At 45.6% G+C, this 22,553-nt stretch overlaps 1 protein-coding gene across 1 annotated transcript in view; it reads left to right on the plus strand.

Annotated features, from left to right (window-relative positions):
- GCN1 (GCN1 activator of EIF2AK4) overlaps window positions 1-22,553 on the plus strand; it is a 433,190-nt gene that overhangs the window by 132,610 nt on the left and 278,027 nt on the right. The window contains 1 exon segment of the mRNA XM_029571925.1: window positions 16,225-16,377. Coding sequence (XP_029427785.1) covers window positions 16,225-16,377 — 153 coding nt within the window.

Consider the following 22,553-nt stretch of genomic DNA (forward strand, 5'->3'; position numbering starts at 1 on the left):
CAATGAGGATCAGCTGACCCATCCAAGGGAAGGAGCCATAGGGGGCAGACTGGCCCTATTCTACCAAAGATGGGTCAAGATAACTTTGGACAAGTGGGTCCTATCCATCATTCGAGAGGGATATTACCTGGATTTCCACCATTTCACTCCGGACAAGTTTGTGGAATCCCCCTGCCATGACCCTTCCAAGAGGATGGCAGTGGAAGCTACACTGACCAGATTACTAGCCTTAGAGGCTATAACAACGGTGCCTCCACAACAAATAAATACTGGCCATTATTCCATCTATTTTATCGTTCCCAAGAAGGAAGGAACGTTCAGACCTATCCTGGACCTCAAGGCAGTCCACCATCACCTGAAGGTTCCTCGCTTCTGCATGGAAACCCTACGCTCAGTAATAAGGGCGATACAACCAGGAGAGTTCTTTACTTCCCTGGATCAGTCGGAAGCCTACCTACACATCCTGATCCATCAAAAGCATCAGTGTTTTCTACGCTTCTCGATCCTGGACCGCCACTTCCAGTTCCGGGCGCTACCTTTCAGGTTAGCCACTGCACCCCGGACGTTCACCAAGATCATAGTGATGGTGGCAGCAACACTGAGGAAGGAATGAATCCTAGTGCACCCTTATCTAGACGATTGGCTGATCAGATCGATATCCCCAGAAGAAAGCCACCAGGCAACCAACAGGGTCAAAACTGAACTGGAGAGCCTCAGGTGGGTGGTCAACACAAACAAGAGCTGCCTGCAACCTTCCCAATCTATAGAATACTTGGGGGTCCAGTTCGACACCAAACAAGACAAGGTCATCCTGACACCGACAAGGAGATCAAAACTGATGACCCAGTTATGAACCCTGTTGAGCGAACTTCACCCCACAGCATGGGATTACCTACAAGTTCTCAGCCTCATGGCATCCACTCTGGAAGTATTCCCATGAGCACGAGCTCACATGAGACCCTTACAACGCTCACTACTATCGTGATGGAATCCACTGTCCAAGAACTACACCGTATGGCTTCAACTCCCAGACAGAGTTCGGGCCCAACTACGATGGTGGCTACAAGAAGCCCATCTGAGCCAGGGAATGAGACTATCCTCCCCAACCTGGATCCTACTCACCACGGATGCCAGCCTACGAGGATGGGGAGCACACTGCCAGGAGCTAACCGCCCAAGGGCAATGGAACGAAGACGAGTCGGGATGGAATATCAATCGCCTAGAAGCCTGGGCAGTCAGACTAGACTGCCTAAGGTTCGGTCACAGACTCCGAGCCAAAGCGGTCAGAGTAATGTTGACAACGCCACAACAGTGGCCTACATCAACCATCAAAGAGGAACCAGAAGCCAACAGGTGTCTCTGAAAATAGACCCCCTAATGTCATGGGCGGAAGTGAATCTTCAAGAGATCTTGGCCGTCCACATTGCCGGGAAAGACAATGTCGCAGCAGACTACCTCAGCAGAGAAAGTCTAGATCCAGGAGAATGGAAACTGTCAACCACAGCATTCCAATTGATAGTAAACCGTTGGGGAACACCAACCATGGACCTCCTGGCAAACCTGTCCAACGCCCAGGTACCCAGTTTCTTCAGCCGCAGGTGGGAACTCCAGTCCCAGGGAATCGATGCCCTGGTACAGACCTGGCCACAGGAGAACTTGTTATACACCTTCCCGTCGTGGCCCCTATTGGGCGCGATCATCCACAAGATAGGACACCACAGAGGGGACAGTACGTCTGGTGGCCCTAGACTGGCCCAGAAGACCGTGGTATGCAGACATGCGAAGGCTGCTGGCAGGGTACCCCCTTGCTGCTACCTCCACACAGAGACCTGCTCCAACAGGGACTGATCCTCCACTAGGAATCAGCTCGTTTCTCTCTTACGGTCTGGCCATTTTGAGGGCTCGCCTAAGGAAGCGCGGATACTCAGGGGCAGTAATTGACATCCTACTCCGAGCATGCACGTTCTCCACATACCTAACATACATAAGGATTTGGAGAGTATTCGAAGCCTGGTGCGAGGACCACAACATCATATCACGCTCAGTCAAAATTCCTGCGATTTTGGAATTCCTACAGAAAGGTCTACAGGAGGGATTGTCCCTCAACTCCCATCAAGGTACAGGTGGCTGCCTTGTCATGCTAGGGAACCAAGAGCGAGAGCGGCAGCATAGCCTCTCACCCGGATGTCTCCCGCTTCCTGAAAGGAGTCAAGCATATCCGACCACCCCTAAAGTGGCCGGTGCCTCTTTGGAACCTTAACCTGGTCCTAGATTTCCTAGCAGCAACCTCCTTCAGACCTCTCCACGGCCTGTCACTCCGACTATTATTGAGAATTTTGTGCATCAGTTGGTCTCTGGCAGTCGTCTGGAGACAGAGAGACAGAGTTTGTTGCCGCCACGAGATTAAGAACTTCCATCACATCAAAATCTATTGGAGTGCGTTGGTTTTTTCTAATTACACTGCGGCACAGGATAATACTATCTGCCAGAGACCAATTGATGCCTGAGTCGGGCTTGTGTAAAGATTTGTGTGTCTGTTCAATAAAGAATCAAGACTGGACATTTGGCTACTAATCCCGTATTGTTGCCTCCACGGCTTTGTTAGATAGCTTTCCTTGCTGTTTCATCAGCCCATTCTACTAGAGCCCAGGCAGTGTCCTGGGCAGAAACCAAGATGCTGTCACTCGCCGAGATCTGCAGGGCGGTGACATGGTCCTCCATTTACCCCTTCTCCAGGTTCTACCGCCTGGATGTTCAGGCTAGGGAGGACACAGCATTTGCAAGGGCAGTACTACGTGAGTCACAGGCACCCTCCCACCCGGTTCGGGGGTAGCTTTTATACATCCCATTGGTCCTGAGTCCATCTGCTACACGCTAGGAAATGGAGAAATTACTTACCTGATAATTTCGTTTTCCTTAGTGTAGACAGATGGACTCAGCATCCCACCCACGGCTGCCGTTACTCATGAAATTCTCGGGGGACATCCCCAGGAACGAGTGATTCAAGGGTAAGCTATGCTTTCCTTCATCTAGGACACCCATCCTACCAGGTGTCGTCGTTTCTCGGTTGAGGGCACTGGCTGTCTCCAGCTATAGCCAATTCAACTAGTTCAAATTAACCAAGTTACAAATTAATCAAGTTATTCAAATTATTCAGTCATACATATATCCGTAATGCTTTTTGAGGAGAATACTGAAGAACTGCACTTCCTGTAGGGGGTATATGTACTAGGGCTGACGTCAGATTGAAATCTTATCCGTCTTCAACTGCTATCAGGAGTACACTATACCCATTGGTCCTGAGTCCATCTGTCTAACACTAAGGAAAATGAAATTATCAGGTAAGTAATTTCTCCATTCTTCCGCTTCCGTCTGTTAGCCTGGCCTGGTCATCATTTTGTCTCCTGAGTCTGATTCTATCTCTGCTGCTGCAGCGGCGAACAAAAAACGTTTGAGGTCCGTTTTTTTCTTCACGGCTGCCATGACGGCTTGTTTATAAGCTTAAATTAGCTAGTTTTGAGATTTTTATATGTGCTCGGCCACCGATGGTATCAGATTTAAATGTTGGGGGGAACCCAGCTCGGGGCTTAGGCGGCCATCTTGCGCGGTGACGTCATCTGCCTCTTATGACTGTATTTAATCTAAAATCAGAATCAATTAAAATACCAAGGTCTTGACTTGAAGATTCAATCTGCATGAAATTGGTATTAAATTGGAAGGTTTTACTAAAATTAGATTCACTGCTTAACAGAATTAGTTCTGTCTTTTGATTGTTTAAAATCAATTTCATATGAGACAAAAGTTGTCTAATTGAATTTAGGTAGATTTCAAGTTCTTTTAAAGTGTCTTCCAAAGTATTTTTTAAAGAAATTGAGTTGTACATCGTCAGCGTGGATATAGTAAATTAGTCCTAGTCCTGACAATTTATAAAGTGGCAAATGATAAATATTGAAAAGGGAACATAACATTGTGTAACTACAGCATAAGTTATTTTTTCCTATACGTATCACCTTGCACTTATGCACATTAAATTTCATCTGCCATTTGGATGCCCAATTTTCCAGTCTTACAAGGTCCTCCTGCAATTTGTCACAATCCGCTTGTGATTTTACTACTCGCCTTAAACACTTTATTCCCTTTCTTTGCTCCTCCAAAGAGAACAAATAGATGATCAGAATGATGGAAGCTATTAGTTGCCTTCAAATAGTTCAACAACTGTCGGCAAACATCTATCAAGTGCAATTCCCTTGCTTGTGGATTCATAGCCAGGTCCCTAAAGGAGGGAAGCTCCACTGTCTGGCTAAGAAGAAAAATAGAAGCCACCTTAGGCAAGAAGGAAAGCATGGTGCGTAATGACATCCCGCATCCTCTGTAAACTGAAGTAAAGTATCCTGAAACTACAAAGTGAAGTTCTGAAATCCGTCTGGCAGACGAGAGTGCCACCAGAAAAAGCATCTTTAACGTTATGTCCTTTAGCATTGCCTTTCTCAACAGATCAAATGGTGGATCACAAAGGATCCTCAACACAGAGTTCAGATTCCATGAGGAAACAATTCACTGTACTGGAGGGCGCAAATGCTTTACCCCCCGCCCCCCAGAGAAACTGGATCACATCTGGATGCGAAGTTAAGGCCATAGTAACACAGTAATGACAGCAGAAAAGGACCAAATGTTCCTTCCAATCTGCCCTGCAAGCTTCTTGTGGTAGATCAGCTGTGCAGTACAGGGATACCCTCATGTTTCTCTTAAATGTAGGAACTGCCTCTCTGTGCAGTTATCCCAAAGCCTTATGATAACCTATAAAAAAAAAAATACTGCTAGAAATTTTTTTTACTGGATGATGAGCCTTCTTGAAAATTCAGTGCTGTTTGATGATGTGCTTTGCTTTTGGCCATAGAAGCAATCCTATGCTTTTTCCTCTGTCTGCGTATCAGGACTCCAGACCATAAGTCGTCGTCATCCAATTCCTCCCCCCCAAAGTGGAGAACGATTTTGCAGTTGCGTCAAAAGTATCAAGGCTTATTGGTTAAGGGCTGTAATCCCATGCCTTCTGTTAGGGTAATAACTACTGCTCCATGCAGATTACCTCCATGCTTATCAGTTCCCAGACCGTAAATATCTGGGCCCTCGTTGGTTGCTATCTGAATCCAATTCTTCTTTACCCTCTGCCATTGAAGCAGAGAGCAATGTTGCAGTTGCATCAAATACACAAAAACCGATATCACCTCAGATCATTACTATATTAATTTTCCTAACATTTTTCAAACAGGAAAAAATCTCTCAACATTGAAAAATCTATCGAATGAAATTGTTTATCCACCAACAAGGCAAAAGAAAATTTTTAGGGGAAGAAGAGGAAGGTTTCATACAATTTCATATCATTGCATCCAGCAATGTATGGCATTTTTAATCATAAACCGACCTCCAACCCGTGAATATTTTTTCTATTTTTAACGTGATTAAATTTAGTGAAAAATGACTTAAAACTTTTCCTTGAAGTTATTTCCACCCACAATTGGGCTTTTTTTAACCTTCTCTTTTTCAAGAAGCACCAAAACTATTTTCAATAACGCCGACACACAGTTCTCTCGCATCCAATCTTACTGCAGGGAACTTCCCTGTCACTTATCTGTGCACGCTCTAGATCTCAAATCCATGTCCATATCCCGACAAGGCCTTGTTTCGAATCGTAGATTCTTCATCAGGGGACAGTAGTTCTAGTCCAAAATTTGAAAAATGTTCGGCATCTTCACATACTTTCAACCGCCAAATTAATGGTCGCCATTTTCTTTTGTAAAATTTTCTTTTGCCTTGTTAGTGGATAAACAATTTCATTCGATAGATTTTTCAATGTTGAGAGATTTTTTCCTGTTTGAAAAATGTTAGGAAAATTAATATAGTAATGATCTGAGGTGATATCGGTTTTTGTGTATTTGTGATATTTATATCCCTCTAAAACCAGTTTGTGCATTGTTTTTGTGGTCTCCTGCAGTTGCATCAAAAGCATCAAGGCTTATTGGTTAAGGATAGTAACCGCCGCACCAGCAAGTTACTGTTGCGATTCCGCTCGTGGGGTTATCCACGAGCAGCTTCTCACCTCACCGGCCTGACACCGCGCTGTTCCCCATCGGCTCCATGCTTCCTTTGCGGCATGTAGTGTCGCTACTGCCGTCGCTGCTGTTTTTGCGGTGGGTCCAACGCCACTGCAGGCCTCACCAGCTTTGCAGCTAGGGAGCTGCCGCTACCTGCCAACTGGACACTGACTTCGCTCTCTTTGCGGCTGGGTGCTGCTGCTGCTGCTGGCTGCTATCACCCCTGCTGCTCCTACAGTCTCTTTCGTGTGGTAGGCCTGACACCTCCATCAACACCATCTAAGTGGCAAGGATGCTGCTGTTCTTATTTATTTATTTATTTAAAGGTTATATACCGAAGTATAGCAAGCTGCTTTCACTCTGGTTTACAGATACAACAATTTAGTACATTTTTTCATCAACTGATACAAGCAACTAAGTACATTATGTCAACAACTGATACAAACAGGGTATAACTGTGATCAAACCGTGTAATGATCAAAAAATAGAGCATTAGTGAAATTGGAAACAACTTAGAATGTGATAAATTTATCTAATTTGCAATTGTGTTATCATTGCATAACCGAGAGTGTTGTGTTCCATAAATTGTGACATTAACCGATGCCATCTTTGAAAGTTTGACTGAAGATCCATGTTTTGAGCTCTTTTTTTAAATGATTTGATGTTGCTTTGAGAGCTCAGGTAGTCTGGTAGTGAGTTCCATAGTTTCGGTCCAGCGATGGAGATGGCTCTGTTTCTTGTGTTTGATAGCTTAGCTAATGGGAGTGATGGTATGAATAGATGTAATTTACTAGCGGTTCTTGTTGTGCGTTGAGATCTGTGTATCTGTATTATGTTGTTGAGGGCAGTATTCTCTGCTTTGTATATTGCATTGTGTAAGATTGTCAGTATCTTGAATTCAATTCTTTTTTCTACCGGTAGCCAGTGTAGACTTTGGAGTACAGGGGTGATGTGGTCTGATTTTTTTTTTTGCCGGATAGGACTCTAGCTGCAGCATTCTGTAGTAATTGAAGAGGTTTTAATGCCGTTTTTGGTAGTCCTATCAAGAGTGAGTTGCAGTAGTCTAGGCTGGTGAAAATAAGTGATTGTAGGACGGTTCTGAATTCTTGGTGGTGAAGCAGCGGTTTTAAATGTTTAAGTATTTGGATTTTATGAAAGCCTTCTTTTGTTTTTGTTATATGCTTTTTTGTAGTTTAGTTCACTATCAGTCCATATACCGAGGTCTTTTAGTTGGATACTGATGTTGTCTATTTGTATGGAGGGATTGGTCTTTGATCCTGAGTTTTTTCTTTCTATCAGAATGCATTCTGTTTTGTTCATGTTGAGGCATAATTTTAGGTGGTTTAGCCTGTTTAGCATGTTTCTAATTGATTCAAGGTAAGAGGCTGCTAGGGTCAGTGCATCTTCGATGGTGGAAGTTATTGGTATGAGGAGCTGAATATCGTCGGCGTACATATAGTATGTTATGGCTAGACTTGAGATGAGCTGGCAGAGTGGGAGTAGGTAAATATTGAAGAGTGTGGCCGAGAGAGCGGACCCTTGTGGTACTTCTGTTTCGAGGGGGATGGCTTCAGATGATTTGTTGTTAATGGTGACTTTGAAATATCTGTCTTTTAGGAAGGATGTGAACCCCTCTAGAGTTCTGTCTGAGAGACCTAGGCTTGCTAATCTTGATATTAGGCTTCTGTGGTCTACTGTGTCGAATGTGGCGGAGAGGTCTAGTAGGATTAGTAAATGGCTTAGTTTGTTATCGAAACCTCTTAGTATATTGTTTGATAGGTTAAGAAGTAGGGTTTCAGTGCTGAGGTTTTTCCTAAAGCAGTGTTGGGTGGGATGTAAGATTTTGTTGTTTTCGAGGTGTTCATTGAGCTGTGTCAGGGCAGTTTTCTCAGTCAGTTTTGCAAGTAGGGGTAGGTTTGAGATTGGATGGTAGTTGTTCAAGTCGTCTGGATTTAGGTTTTCCCTCTTTAAAATTGGTTTGAACGTTGCGATTTTCAGTTTGACTGGTAGCTCACCTTCTTCGAGAGATTTATTTATAATTGCTGCTACGGTTGGGGCTATGGTATGGGCAATTTCCTTTAGTTCTCGTGTTGGGATTATGTCAAGATCATGACATGCTGGGTTTATTTTTTTTTAGCATTTTTTCTGTTTCAGTGGTTGAGATTGGTTCGAAATTAGACCATGGTATTTTGTTTGTTGTGGATATTTGGTCTTCTGAGATCGAGGATTTGTTGATTGTATCAATTATTTTGTTTGTTTTTGTTTTTGAAGAACATGGCTAGGTCTTGGCTTAAATTTTTGTTTTTGGTTTTGGGGGAGTTGTTTTCAGATAAGAGGTTGTTTATGATGTTGAATAGGGATTTGGAGTTATTGGTGGAGTTTTTGATCTTTTGACTATAGTAGTCACGTTTAGTGTTCAGAATCATTTTTTTTATAAGAGGCGAGTTGCATGCGGTATCTTTGTAGTGTCACTGGACATTTGTATTTTTGCCATTCCTTTTCTATTTTCCTAAGGTTGGATTTTGATATTCTTAGTTGTGAGTTGAACCATGGATTGTGGTGTTCTCTGTTTTTCTTTATCTGTTTAAATTTCTCAGGGTTTATATTATTTGCAGTTTCTTCTGTAAGTTTGAACCAGGATTGAATGGCGTTGTTTATATTGGAAAGGTCTAGATTTGCTAGTTGTTTTCCAAGTTCTTGTTGGAGAATGTCAGTTTGGAATGGTGGACCGTATTTAAAAGATAGTGAAATGTTTGTTTTTGTCGTGTTGTTGAAGTTTGCCTGTGTCTTGCATTGTAAGAGGTAGTGATCGGGCCAAGGGACTGGTCTGTATGATATTGATGTGACTGAGAAATTTTGATTTGTGAAGATCAGGTCCAATGTGTGCCCCGCTTTGTGTGTGGGGTTGTTCACTTGTTGGTTTAGGTTTAGACTTGATAGCATGTCGATCATGGTTTGGCAGTTTTGTGATCTGGGGCTGGTGTCTGTGTGAAGATTGAAGTCGCCAAGTATAAAAAGAAACTTCAAAAAGAAAATTCTAAACCTCATAACTCCGCTCACGAACAACAATACTCCTCTCCCTCCAACCCCTATTACTGCAACCACTCATCCAATTACTAATCTGGAAACCTTCGAACCTACTTCTTCATTGGAGATAGAAATTATTCTCAAAAAGCTCAAACCTGCATCTCACCCTCTGGATGCAATTCCATCCAACCTGCTTCTCTCCATTCCTAGTACCATTTCCAAACATATTGCAAAAATCATCAATTGTTCGCTCTCACAGGGTCATGTACCAGACCCTCTTAAACTTGCTATCCTAAAACCTCTGCTAAAAAAAACCGAATCTCTCCCCGGATGATCCAGCTAACTTCCGCCCTATTGCAAACCTTCCATTCATTGCAAAAATTTTGGAAAGAATAGTAAACCAGCAACTCACAGAATTCTTGAACAACAACAAAATCCTCTCCCCATATCAGTTCGGGTTCAGAAAAGCCCGCAACACTGAAACACTCTTAATCACACTTACAGACACCATCCTCACAAGTCTGGATAAAAAACAACCAAGTCTTCTCATTCTCCTCGACCTTTCTGCGGCTTTTGACACGGTGAACCACGCCTATCTTTTAGATCGTCTATCGGACATCGGCGTCAAAGGCACCGCCCTAAGCTGGTTCAAGTCATTCCTTCAAAACAGGACCTACAAGGTCAAAATCAACAGTGAAGAATCCCTACCTGTCGGCTCTACGTTGGGAGTTCCCCAGGGCTCTTCGCTATCCCCAACCCTCTTCAATATCTACCTCCTCCCTCTCTGCCATCTCCTCACTAGTCTTAATCTAATCTTCTATCTGTACGCAGACGACGTACAAATTCTCTTACCAATTACCAAATCATTAAGCAAAACCCTCGAGTTTTGGGACACCTGCCTCAAGTCAATAAACAACCTTCTATCAAGCCTTAACTTGATCCTGAACACAAAAAAGACGGAATATCTACTTATCTCACATGACGGCAATTTCACACAGTTTAACCCACTTCCTGCAACCCTTCCTTCCTTCTCCGAAGTCAGAAATTTAGGAGTCCTCATGGATAAACAACTTAACTTCAAAAGCTTCATCAACACCACCACCAAGGACTGCTTTTTCAAACTCCAAGTTTTAAAACGACTCAGACCTCTCCTCCACTTCCAAGACTTCCGTACAGTACTTCAGGCAATCATTTTCTCAAAGATAGACTATTGCAACTCACTCCTGATCGGCCTCCCTGCAAATACTATCAAGCCATTACAGATGGTACAAAATGCCGCTGCCAGGATTCTAACCAGATCCAAAAAATGGGACCACATCACCCCCATTCTGAAGATCCTCCACTGGCTCCCTATCAATTTCAGAATACTGTTCAAAGTTCTAACCATCACCCACAAAGCAATTTTCAACATCACACCTTTGGATCTCAAGTTCCCTCTCAGACTGCACTTACCATCCAGGCCGGTAAGAGCAGCATATAAAGACACCCTCCAAGTTCCCTTTCAAAAAACAACTTCAGGAATGAGAGCCCTCTCAGCGTCTGGTCCAAAACACTGGAATTCTCTCCCTCCAGACCTACGGCTAGAACACTGCCCGGTTACTTTTAAGAAAAGACTCAAAACCTGGTTGTTCAATCAGGCCTTTTCCCATTCAGATAATCCTCTGAATTAAATTCCTCCCCGTTCCTCAGCAGTATTTACACTTTTCCTATTCATTTATATCTCCTTAGTCAAAAATTTCATGTTCAGATTTGCTCCTCTACTTAGCTCCTGTTGCCTTCACTACGGTTCACATACCTAATCCTCACTCCACTAGCCGTTTATTATATTTGTACAGTGACACCCTTATGCCCCTCTGTTCCAAGATTTCAGTTTGGTGCTATACCTTAGCGTCAACCCCTAGTTTTCTGTTGCTTAGTCCAAGACCTAAGCCTCTGCGATCACATATGTATTATATTTACGCTCTTTGAGACATTGTTTTCTGTACAAATGTTAAATGTTATTCTGCTTGTTTTTGGTTAATAAGATATTTTATTTTAGTTCTTTGTAATTGTTCCACATTTGAAGCTCTGTCAATGTTCAATGTAATTGCTTTCATTTACTGAAGCACTGTTTGTGTTCAATGTAAACCGAACTGATTTGTAAACCCTTACAAGAATTTCGGTATATAAAACTGTTAAATAAATAAATATAATTGTCGGTGTTTTTGTACTAATGTATGTTATTAGGAATTCTAGGAATGGAGAGATTTCGTTTTCAAGAAGTTTGGGAGGGCAGTACACTAGGCATATTTGCAGGTTTTCCAAGTCAGAGAGATATTTCGTATTGTCTTGGGAGATCGTGTGGGATCAATTTCATTGCAAAGTGTTTTTTTATGATGAGGAGTAGTCCTCCTCCTCTGTGAGACTTGCGTGGGATTGAAAATGTGTCGTATGCCTTGTTGTTTAGTTGGTTCGTTATGACTTGATCAGTATTTTTGAACCAGGTTTCGGTTATGGCTATGAAGTCAGGGTTTTTTTCTTGTAGTATATCTGATATTAATATGAATTTTTTGGTTAAGGATTCTTGCCCTGACTTTGGCTTCTACATAGGCATGTGCGTCTCTCTCTTCCGGATTTAAAGGACCCGCAGCGGGAAAAGCCCGCAGCCCTTACTGATGATGTCACTGCCTTGTCCTGCCTTCAGCCCTATAAAAGAGCTCTCTGACAGCTTTTTGGGGCCTTCGCAAGGAGTGTACATGGTTGTCCATGGTGTGTCTTCCTTCAAAGTCTTCTGTAGTCATCTCTGTCTTGATGGTCTTCATGTTCCACGTTGGATGTTCCTGATTCTCTTGTTCCTGTTCCAAGTTCTGGTTCCTGATTTCCTTGTCCCTCATTGGAGCTCAGTCATGTTGCTTGTTGTATGTTCCTGGTCTCCTGCCGGTTCCTCATCCAGTCTTTTGAATCTCCGCCTCATCTGAATCTTCAATCAAGTTCTTGATGTTCCAATCTTCATTTCAAGTTCAGTCTTCTGGATTCTCCCTTGTCCTTCCTCCAGGCGTGCCAGCATCGTGATTTTTGACCAGTCCACGTGGAGCTGGGTAGGGCACTTCCTGGCACAGGGTCTGTTCCCAAATTTTTGCTGGATCTTCTGTGTCATACATAGAAACGACGGTGGAAAAAGACCAAATGGCCCATCCAGTCTACCCAGCAAGCTCCCACACTTATTTTCCCATACCTATCTGGCTCACCAACCACCAAGTTCAGGGCCCTTGTTGGTAACTGTTTGATTTTAATTTCCTGCCACCCCCTGCCGTTGCTGCAGAGAATAATGTTGAAGTTGCTTCAAAAGTGAATCATAAGGCTTAATGGTTAAGGGTAGTAACCGCCACATCAAGCTTGTTTACCCAGCCTGCACAGATCAATGCCTTGTTGGATGTTGTCTGAATGTAAATCCTCTTTTCCACATTTACCTCTGCTGTTGAAGCAGAGAGGCATGCTGGATATGCATTCAAAGTGACGTATCAGGCTTAATTGTTTTAGGGTAATAACTGCCGCAACAAGCAAGTTACCCCCATGCTTATTTGTTTACTCAGACTGTGCAGTTCAGTCCTTGTTGATTGTTGTCTGAATGCAAATCCTCTTTTTCACATTTCCCCTTGCCGGTGAAGCAGAGAGCGATGTTGGAGTTGCATTAACCGTGTGAAGGCTTATTGAGTAAGGGTAGTAGCCACCATTCTAGCAAGCCACCCCCATGCCTCTTCTCGTCATTCCCATCCTCTAGCTTTTATGGATCCACAGTATTTATCCCATACCCCTTTGAAATCCTTCACAGTTTTAGTCTTTACCACTTCCTCCGGAAGGCATTCCAGGCATCCACCACTTCCTGACATTAGTTCTGAGTCTTCCTCCCTGGAGTTTCAAATCGTGACCCCTAGTTCTACTGATTTGTTTCCAACAGAAAAGGTTTGTTGTTGACCATGGATCATTAACACCTTTCAAATATCTGAAAGTCTATCATATCACCCCTGCTCCTCCTCTCCTCCAGGGTATACATATTTAGGTTCTTCAGTCTCTCTCATAAGTCATTTATCTCTTGACTCCCAGTAGTGTTTAGGCACCCTGCAGTGTTTATCAGGACTTCCTGTAGCGCTGACTTCCAACTGCTCAATACTCCCCCTCCTGGGCAGTCTGTGACTCCTCTTTCAGGGTTCTTCAAAGCCCCCTTCTCTAGGATTCTCATGGGAGAAGTCTCTAGACTCCCGGTAGTGTTTGGGCACCCTACAGAGTCTTCCTCAGGACCACCTGTCATGCCAGTTTCAGACTGTTGTCATGATTCTGTCAGCTGGTCAGACCCCTCTGCTAGCCACTCATCTAGTTCCTCCATGAGCTGTTAGTACTTCTTGTCCAGCCAGTCTAGGCATTCACACTCTTGCCTGGCCTGTACTCTGGGAGTGGGTTCCCTTGCTTGATTACCCTGGCTGGCCTTTCCAGTTGCTAAACCTTCAGCCTCAGGTCTTCCCTCTGACCCGGCTTCTGGGACTGGGGAACTCCCACTATACAGAAATACATGCGGTTCTTTCCTTCCAGCCCTTTGGCTGCTTTGCTTCACTGGTTGCTGCAGTACCTGGACTGCTCCACTCAAAGTTTTCCTGTGGCTGCACACCTGAAACAGCAGAGTAGCTTGCTTGCTGGAAGAGGGCCATACCCTGTTCCCATTCACCGCACTCACAGCTCACTCTGGCAGCTTTTCCAGAGCCACACCCTGCTCAGCACAGCATTGCTGCAAGTGTTCCTTCCTCTTTTCTTTTTCATGGCAAAAAAAGGTAAAAAGCTTGCATAACCAGCAATAACTTAATCACTTTTAAATCTCTATCTACCTCCCAGATAAGTTTCTCTTTTTAGCCGGTTCAAACCTAATACTTTCTGACTGTCCATGCAACCAGGCCCACTTATAATTTCCTCTCTACCTGAAACATTTTTCCTTCTGTGCAGTTTCTGAACCACACCCTTTCACAAGCCACCATGCTCTGTACACCCCTGCACTCTGTATTTTGTTTTAGAGCCACAGGCCCCCTGTGTTCTGTACTTTGTTTAGAATCCTCTTCACAACTCTCTGTACTCCAAACACACTTTGCTTCTCTCTTCTGCAAACTGTTTGGCCTCCAAACTGCTTCTGGCAGGTCACACCCTACACTTTCTTTGGAGGTTTTTTTTCTCTTTACTAAGTTTAGAGAATAAAATCCCATGCATATGTTGCACCTAGCATTGATTCCCATAGGCCTGGAGACTTAAATTCAGTCTGATTCTGGCTTTTCTTAAAACATAATAGCTTTATTACAGCTTCATCATACACCACAGTAGACTGTCTTCCCTTCAGAACAGTGTACTGAATTACTCAGAGTTCAGTATCGCTTCCCTCAGTACTCACAGTTCAGCTTCGGCATAGCTCAGTGTTTGGACAGTGTTACTTTATAGGATCTACCTTCCTTCTAGAGACTTGAGCCTGGTCTAACTAACCCACCTGAGTTTCAGCTCTTATTCCTCCCCTCTGGGCCTCGCCCACAGAGCTCACTCTCACAAGGGCAATTAAACAGACCAGGTACTTAGCCTGGTCCTGCACCGTTTAAGGGGGAACATAGGGGCTCTGCCTCACCCAGTATGATCCCAAATAGTCAATAGATTCCATGTTGCTTATCCCAGGGATAAGCCACTGCTTATCCCTGGTTAATAATGATTTATGGATGTTTGTCCAAACCTTTTTAACTCCATGGGATTTATTTATTTATTTATTTATTTATTAACTTTTATTTACCGACATTCGTGCAGCACATCATGCCGGTTTACAAAGAACTCAGATGGGCGATACAATAAAACATTAAAACAAAACGATGTATAAAGAATAAAATAAAGTAAAACCATAACAATGTAATCTTGGAGCAACATACTATTTCTTACAAAAGTACACATTAACCGATCATGATCAAAAAATAAATTAAATTAAGCCGTAGGGGAATGTTGTTTCTTCTAGGGTATCCATGGGAGGGGCGGGGGGAAACTTAGGATGGGGAGGGGGAAATTCGAACAGGGGGGGCTGGGGAGAAATTAAGTTTGGTTTGTGTCGGGATAGGCCTGTCGGAATAGCCATGTTTTGACTCCTTTCTTGAAAATTTGCAGGGATGTCTCTTGGCGTAGGAGGGTGGGGAGGGAGTTCCAGAGGGTGGGGGCAGCGATGGAGAAGGCTCTCTCTCTGGTGTGAGTAGAATGTGCTGCCTTTAGGGATGGGGTGTGTAGAGTACCTGCATGGGTTGTTCTTGTGGGTCGGTCGGATGACCGGTAACGAGGCATTTCGTCGAGCCAGGTGTGATTATGTTTGTGTAGGGAATTGTGAAGGATGGTGAGGGTTTTGTATTGTGAGCGGAAGGAGATGGGTAACCAATGTAGGTCTTTTAGTATGGGGGTGATGTGTTCCCTTTTTTGTGTGCCTGTTATGATTCTAGCCATGGAGTTTTGCAGAATTTGGAGGGGTTTGATGGTGGTGGCGGGGAGTCCTAGCAATAGGGAATTGCAATAGTCTAGTTTTGTGAGCATTGTGGTCTGTACGACTGTGCGGAAATCGTGGGTGTGGAGGAGGGGTTTGAGTTTTTTTAAGATGTTAAGTTTATAGAAACCCCCCTTTAATAGGTTTTAGGGATACACATAGAGAGAGCTTAATAGGCAGGTGAAAGGAGGGAGAGTACCACAAATGGTGCAAGTCTTGTGATAGTACAAAAGAGCAGACTGGGTGAAACTAGTGGTCCTTATATGTTGAGACCTTTTAGATAAGTGAAAATTTCCAATATATTTCTTCCTAGAAAGTATTATGAATGTGTGAAACAAGCTATTAATGGAGGTGGTGGAGGCAAAAATACCAGATTTCAAGAATGCATAGAACAAGCAGAGGGGGAAGTTAGTGTAAGCCAGAGATCAAGTAACGTTTTTAGTTTTGCATTAGAAAGGGAAATTGGATCTTGCAGTCTCCATCTGCTGCTGTATTGTTTCTGTGTGTAGCATTCTTATGGTGGAAGGATCATTGGAAGCAAAAGGATTCAGCAGCCTTGGTTATGTGAGCTTGTTTCTGTCCAAGCAGGTGACACCTTACTGCAGGCCATTGAGCTGCTTCCCTTGCTGATTCAGACTGTAGAGAAGGCTGCAGCGCCGACCACTCAGGTTCCCTTGATAACTGAAGCTGTTGCAGCTGCTGTTCTGATCTGCAGGATGTCTGCAGTGGATGTTCAGATTGGTAAGAAAAACCCAACTGTATCTTGGCTATCTGCTATCAGCCTGTCACATACCACTAATAAACATTTATAAAGCACTACAAGATGTACAAAGTGCTGTACAGATACACATAAGAGAGTGCATGCTCTATAGAACTGACAATCTAAGTCAGGGAGAGCTGAAACGACTGAACTAAAGAAACCATTTCCTTTACTATGAGACCAATATGTAATAGTATAATCGAATAAATCTATTGGCATCGGGACATTATGAATCCAGCATGATGTAGCTTGTAGATACATAATGGTGAGGGCGGCTGAAATTTGTCTGCTGTAAGGCTAGATAAGGCTGCTCTTTGAAGTTTTTGTTCAGGTTGATTCCAGGTTGTTTCCATGTTCTCACAGGACAAGTAGGATGGTAGTCCTCACATATGGGTGACATCACAGGATGGAGCCCTATACGGAAAACTTTTCTGTCAAAGTTTTGTAGAACTTTGTGACACTGGCACACTGAGTGCACTGAGCATGCTCAGCCTGCAATTATCCCTGTGAGCCACAGTCTTCTTTTTTCTGCTCTGCAGTAAGCATAGCGGTTAGGAGCTCTGTGAGAAATTCTAACACATTTTCCACACGGAAACACAAACTTTTACTTCACATACACTTTTCCCTGCACGGGTCTCTCTTCGCGTACGTTTATTCGACGCTCGGTGAGTACTATGCCCTGTTTTTTCGGTTGGTTTCTGTCACCTTTCTGGCCTGCCAGCCGACTGCGGCCTTCCCTCTTCCTATGTTTTCAGTTAGCCACACATAGCCTGCGAGTGTCCCTCTGTGACACTCTGCCTGGTTATTAGCGCTAGTGGGACAGGGACTTCCACGGTTTCCGTTGTCGCCAGGGCCCCTGTTGATTCAGGTCCTTCGATTCCTTGGTACACTCGCGCAGTCTATGCCCCATCGCTACCGTCGGTACCCCCTTCAGACCGTCCTGGATTCTTAGATGCCATCGGTACGCCTCCCCCGCGGTACATTGATGCCTTCGGTCCCTGCATCGTTTCTCTCCGTGCCATCCATGTTTTTCATCCATGGCACTGATTTTTCCTTGGGTTTCATCGGTGCCATCATTGCCCGGATGGATGCCATCGATGTACACCTTGTCTCGTCGGTGCCATCCATGCCCGGGTCGGGGCCACCATCGCCCGGGGCACTTCCATTGATGCCAGGGTCATTTCCATCGATGCCATCCTTTATTTTATTGATGCCATCGATGCCCGGGTCCATTCCATCGATGGGCATCGATAGGATGCAGGCATGCTGACAGTCCATCATCAGTCGCCATCCAAGACAGCGAGGGCATCCATCTCGGCGCTGGGGAAAGACCGGGCCGAGCACCGTGGCATGCATCGTCACTGACACGGTGAGCGTCTGCCACAGACGCCATCCAGCACATTGGTGCTATTCTTCTCGTTGCTGGACAGTGCTCGGGCCGAGTAACATCACCACTGCCATCGACACTGTTCCGCACAGTACTGGCAGTCCTTGGTGCTCCAGAAACACCGGAACGATTTCCGAAGAATTCTGCACTGGTGTCACGAGACATTGAGCCGCTGCGACGAGGGCCGGGTTCACGAGCTGTTAATCGGCTCCCCTGTTCCCGAGGCGTGCCTCACCGACATTGGTGGGGGATAGTGGCCCTCCACAAAATACTACCGTGATAGCGCCAGCCACACTCAGCCTGTCTCCTCTATACCTGCGCCACCATACCAGGCATCAGAGTTGAGACGGGCATCTACTCCCTCGATGACTCCTGAAATCCACGGAGCCAGCAGTCTTCACTGGATTGTTCTTCGTCGATCCACGTCGGATGGTAAGTACCCGATTCTGCGGCATTCCCATTGAGATGTGTTCTCTAATTCGAGCCACATGGTTTGAAAAGTTCTAGGTCATGTACCTTCCAGGAACATTATTAGTGTCACATATCGCTATGCCAGCTATGTCAGCCACAATACCAGGAGAGCCTCTCTATCATTTCTTTGGGATTGCATCAGTTCTTCCTCCCTTTTTCAGCAATGAGGCTCTGTACTGATTAACGCTCTGGTTTCTGCTTCAGAACCAAAGTTCCCTGTACATACCAGGATCAGTCCAGACAGTGGGTTATCTCCCCCTTTCAGCAGATGGAGTCAAATAGAACTTTGAAGGATGCTTCCTTATAAGGTAGTGCACCCTCTACTAATCCCCAGTATTCTTTTAACTCCAACAGATGACAGTGGTGGCTTTCGTTCCCCACTGAGATGACTAGAAAGCTATTTTAGGAATTTTCTCTACTTTCCTCAGCTTTCCTTTCTTTTGGATGGATCAAGTCTAATTAAAAAAAAAAATCTTTGAATTTTGAATTTTCTGAGAGAATTATTTGGAGAGCTTTCCTGTAGCATCTGCTCCTGTTTTAGTGGGAGCATTCTATTGCTTGCAGGCAGTACTATTTGCAGCTCTCCCCACCCCTCCCATCTCTGTTGTCGGGGTAAGTTTGTTTTTATTTCCTTTTGACAGGTTATTTCCTCTCTTCCTCTCTCTGGGGGTGCAAGTCTGTGGTGCCGACCTCTCCCCCTGTGGCTGCTATCCGACCTGCTGCCCCTGAGACGCCGCTTTCCTCGGGGCAGCCGGCACAGAGAAGCGTTATTCCTCTGTGCCTCTATCTGTGGGTCGCTGAGGGATAGAGAGAGAGCAGGACTGAAGCGGAGGCTATTACCTGCTTCTTACAGCCACGAACCTGGTGAGCGTGAGGAAGAACAGGCTGAAGCGGAGGTTTTTCCCGCTTCCTGCAGCTTTAAACTGTGCCTGTTTCTCGCGTTAAGAACAGCCGGTTCCCTCGCGGTTCTGGGGTTCCCCATGCCTCGTTCGTCCAGGTGCTGCGTTTGTGGAGAGCCCAGGTCGAGGCTCTCCCGCGAGGGGATTTGCACAGCTTGCCTTCCTGGTGGGGAGGGACCCTCTCAACCACCTGGCCGCTCTGGTTCTCGTCTTCTAGCGTGCCTCGATGCTCAGGGGCCGGCCCCGATCCCGCTGACCGTGGGAACAGCGGCCATTTTGTCACCAGACTCTGCTGCTCCGGCACTAACAGGAGAAGAGCAGGATGCTCCTTTTTCATCTCAGCTGCCGGTTTTGACACCCGTTCCACTCTGGAGCCCTTTCCTCCATCAGGGGATCTTACCACTCTTCCTCCATCGGGACCACCTCCGTTTTCCACAAATTTTGTTCTCCTGCTTCACAATGCTTACCTGGCCAGAATGGGCCAGCACCAGGAATTTTTGGCAGGACCTCCTCCTCCTAAGGTACCCAGAATGGCTGATTCCACTGAGGTCTTGGGAAATGCCCAGACGGTGGGGAGTGCCCAAGGGTCAGCGGTCCCGGGACCAGGGGTACCTCCGACCACCTCAAGCATTCCGAGGGTCCGTTTGGTACACCCCTCTGCGAGGGGTCTGTTCCTCAGCAGGATCCGGATCCAGATGAACCTTCAACTACGGCTCAATTGGAAGGGGATGATCCTAGAGTTCTGCGGATCTTTCAGAGGGATGAGCTGGACCCCCTCATTCCACATATCCTACAGGAATTGGACATTGAGGCCCCTCAGGACCCACCTGAGCCTAATCCACCAGCGAAGAAAGGGGACCCCCTTCTGGCTGGTCTACGGTCCACCATGTAGGTCCTTTCCTTCCCATCCCACGTTCCTTCAACTGTTATCCAGGGAATGGGATTCTCTGGAGACCTCCCTCAAGGTCGGCAGAGCCATGGATAAGCTATATCCTCTCCCGGATGATTTCCTGGAGCTTCTTAAGGTTCCCAAAGTAGATTCTGCAGTCTCATCGGTGACGAAAAGAACTACCATTCCAGTAACGGGTGGTGCAGCCTTGCGAGATCTTCAAGATCGAAAGCTGGAAGTTTATCTTAAGAGTTTCGAGGTGTCCGCCCTGGAGGTCTGGGCGGCCATTTGTAGTTCCTTCGCTCAGAGTGCAGGCCTCCACTGGCTTCAACAGCTGCTCAGTTCCCAGGAGTTGCCTCCTGAGGAAGCACTTCAGGCAGACCACCTGGAGGCCGTCATAGCATATGGAGCAGACGCTCTATATGACATTCTTAGAGTATTGGCCAGATCTATGGTTTCTGCAGTCTTGGCTAGACGCCTCCTCTGGCTTCGCAACAGGTCGGCTGATTCTTCTTCCAAGTCGCAGCTGGGATCTCTACCCTTCAAGGGCAAGCTACTATTTGGGGAGGATCTAGACCAGATTATCAAGTCCCTCGGAGAGAATAAGGTACACAAACTGCCAGAGGATCGCCCTCATTCTTCTAGGTCTTTTAATTCCACTAGAAGCCAATTCAGGAATCAACGTCGTTTCCGCCAGGCACGAACTGCAGCTCCTCGTCAGCCGTCCTCTCGATCTCAATCCTGGACTCAGTGCTTTCGTGCCCGAAGACAGCCCCACTCTGATCTGGCCCAGGGGACATCCTCCAAGTCTTCACAATGACACTATGCCGGCCCACTCCCTGATCCCCAGGATAGGGGGATGTCTCTCCCTTTTCTACGAGGAGTGGGTCAACATCACGTCAGATCAGTGGGTCCTGGATATTCTAAGACACAGCTACGTGTTAGAATTTGCTTGGCCGGTAAGAGGTTCCTCTTCTCCATGTGGCCCAGTCCAGAAACAACTCATACTTCGGCAGACACTCGACAGGCTTCTGGCTCTCAGAGCGATTCGTCTGGTTCCCCCCCCCCCCCCCCCCCACTTGGAAGTAGGCCAGGGACATTATTCGATATACTTTGTAGTCCCCAAGAAGGAAGGTTCCTTCCACCCGATCTTGGATCTCAAGATGGTCAACAGGGCCCTCAAGATTCCCCACTTTCGGATGGAAACCTTGCGCTCCGTGATAGTGGCGGTACACTCCGGAGATTTTTGGCCTCCCTGGATCTGATGGAAGCTTATCTACACATTCCCATCCTCCAAGCGCATCAGCGTTTTCTGCGTTTCAAGCTTCTGGGACAGCATTTCCAGTTCCAGGCTCTACCCTTTGGTCTTGCGACCTCTCCTCGAACCTTCACGAAGGTGATGATAGTAGTAGCTGCCGCTCTCTGGAAGGAGGGAATCTTGGTGCACCTATACCTGGGCGACTGGCTTATTCGGGCAAAGTCCTCAGCCCAGTGCCACCGGGTGGTTGATAAGGTTGTTGACACTTCTTCACTCCCTGGGTTGGGAGGTCAACTTCGCCAAGAGCAGCCTTTCTCCATCTCAGTCTCTGAACTTCCTGGGGGTGCATTTCGACATAGCGCTGGGCAAGGTGTTTCTGCCTCCGGACAGGGCTCATACGCTCATAGCTCAGATACAACTCAGATACAACTGTACTTTAATTTTTGAGCTCTTTCATCTTTTGTATTTATACTGTACTCACACTCCATTTACTCTATCTCTTTTATATTTATTTTCTATATAATATTTATTACTATATTACTATGTTTAATTGGTTATCTATTCTATTTGTTCCATCATTATTGTTATTGTTCTATTGTTACCTGTTTTATTGTTCAACTGTTCTATGTAAAGCCCACTACTCTTTTTGGGCATTTAAAAGTTGTATGTAAACCGGATTGATTTGTAGTTCCTACAAGAACTTCGGTCTATAAAAATTAAAAATAAATAAATAAAAAATAAATACAGCGATTCGGTCTCTCACTTCCTGCAGCGTGGGATTACCTCCAGGTCCTGGGATCCATGGCTTCCACCATCGATCTGGTCCCCTGAGCGTTTGCTCATATGCGTCCCTTACAGCGCGCCTTGCTCTCCCGCTGGAAGCCGGTGTCTCGAGACTTCCAAGCCATCCTTCCTCTCCCGCAGGGAGCCAAGGACAGTCTCTCATGGTGGTTCAACCTGTCTCATCTTCTCCAGGGTGTTCCTTTGGACATCCCGAAATGAATAATAGTCACAACGGACGCCAGTCTCTCTGGCTGGGGAGCGGTGTGTCAGATGAGTTCTGCGCAAGGGAAGTGGACGCCGTCCCAAGCAACTTGGCTAATCAATCACTTGGAGACCAGAGCAGTGCGTCTGGCATTGAAATGCTTCCTACCTCTTGTCTATCATCGAGCAGTCCGAATACTCTCAGACAATGCGACCACTGTGGCCTACATCAATCGCCAAGGGGGCACGAGGAGCCGGCATGTCTCTCG

Source organism: Rhinatrema bivittatum, chromosome 11, assembly GCF_901001135.1.
Source record: "Rhinatrema bivittatum chromosome 11, aRhiBiv1.1, whole genome shotgun sequence".
Classification (NCBI taxonomy): Eukaryota; Metazoa; Chordata; class Amphibia; order Gymnophiona; family Rhinatrematidae; genus Rhinatrema; species Rhinatrema bivittatum.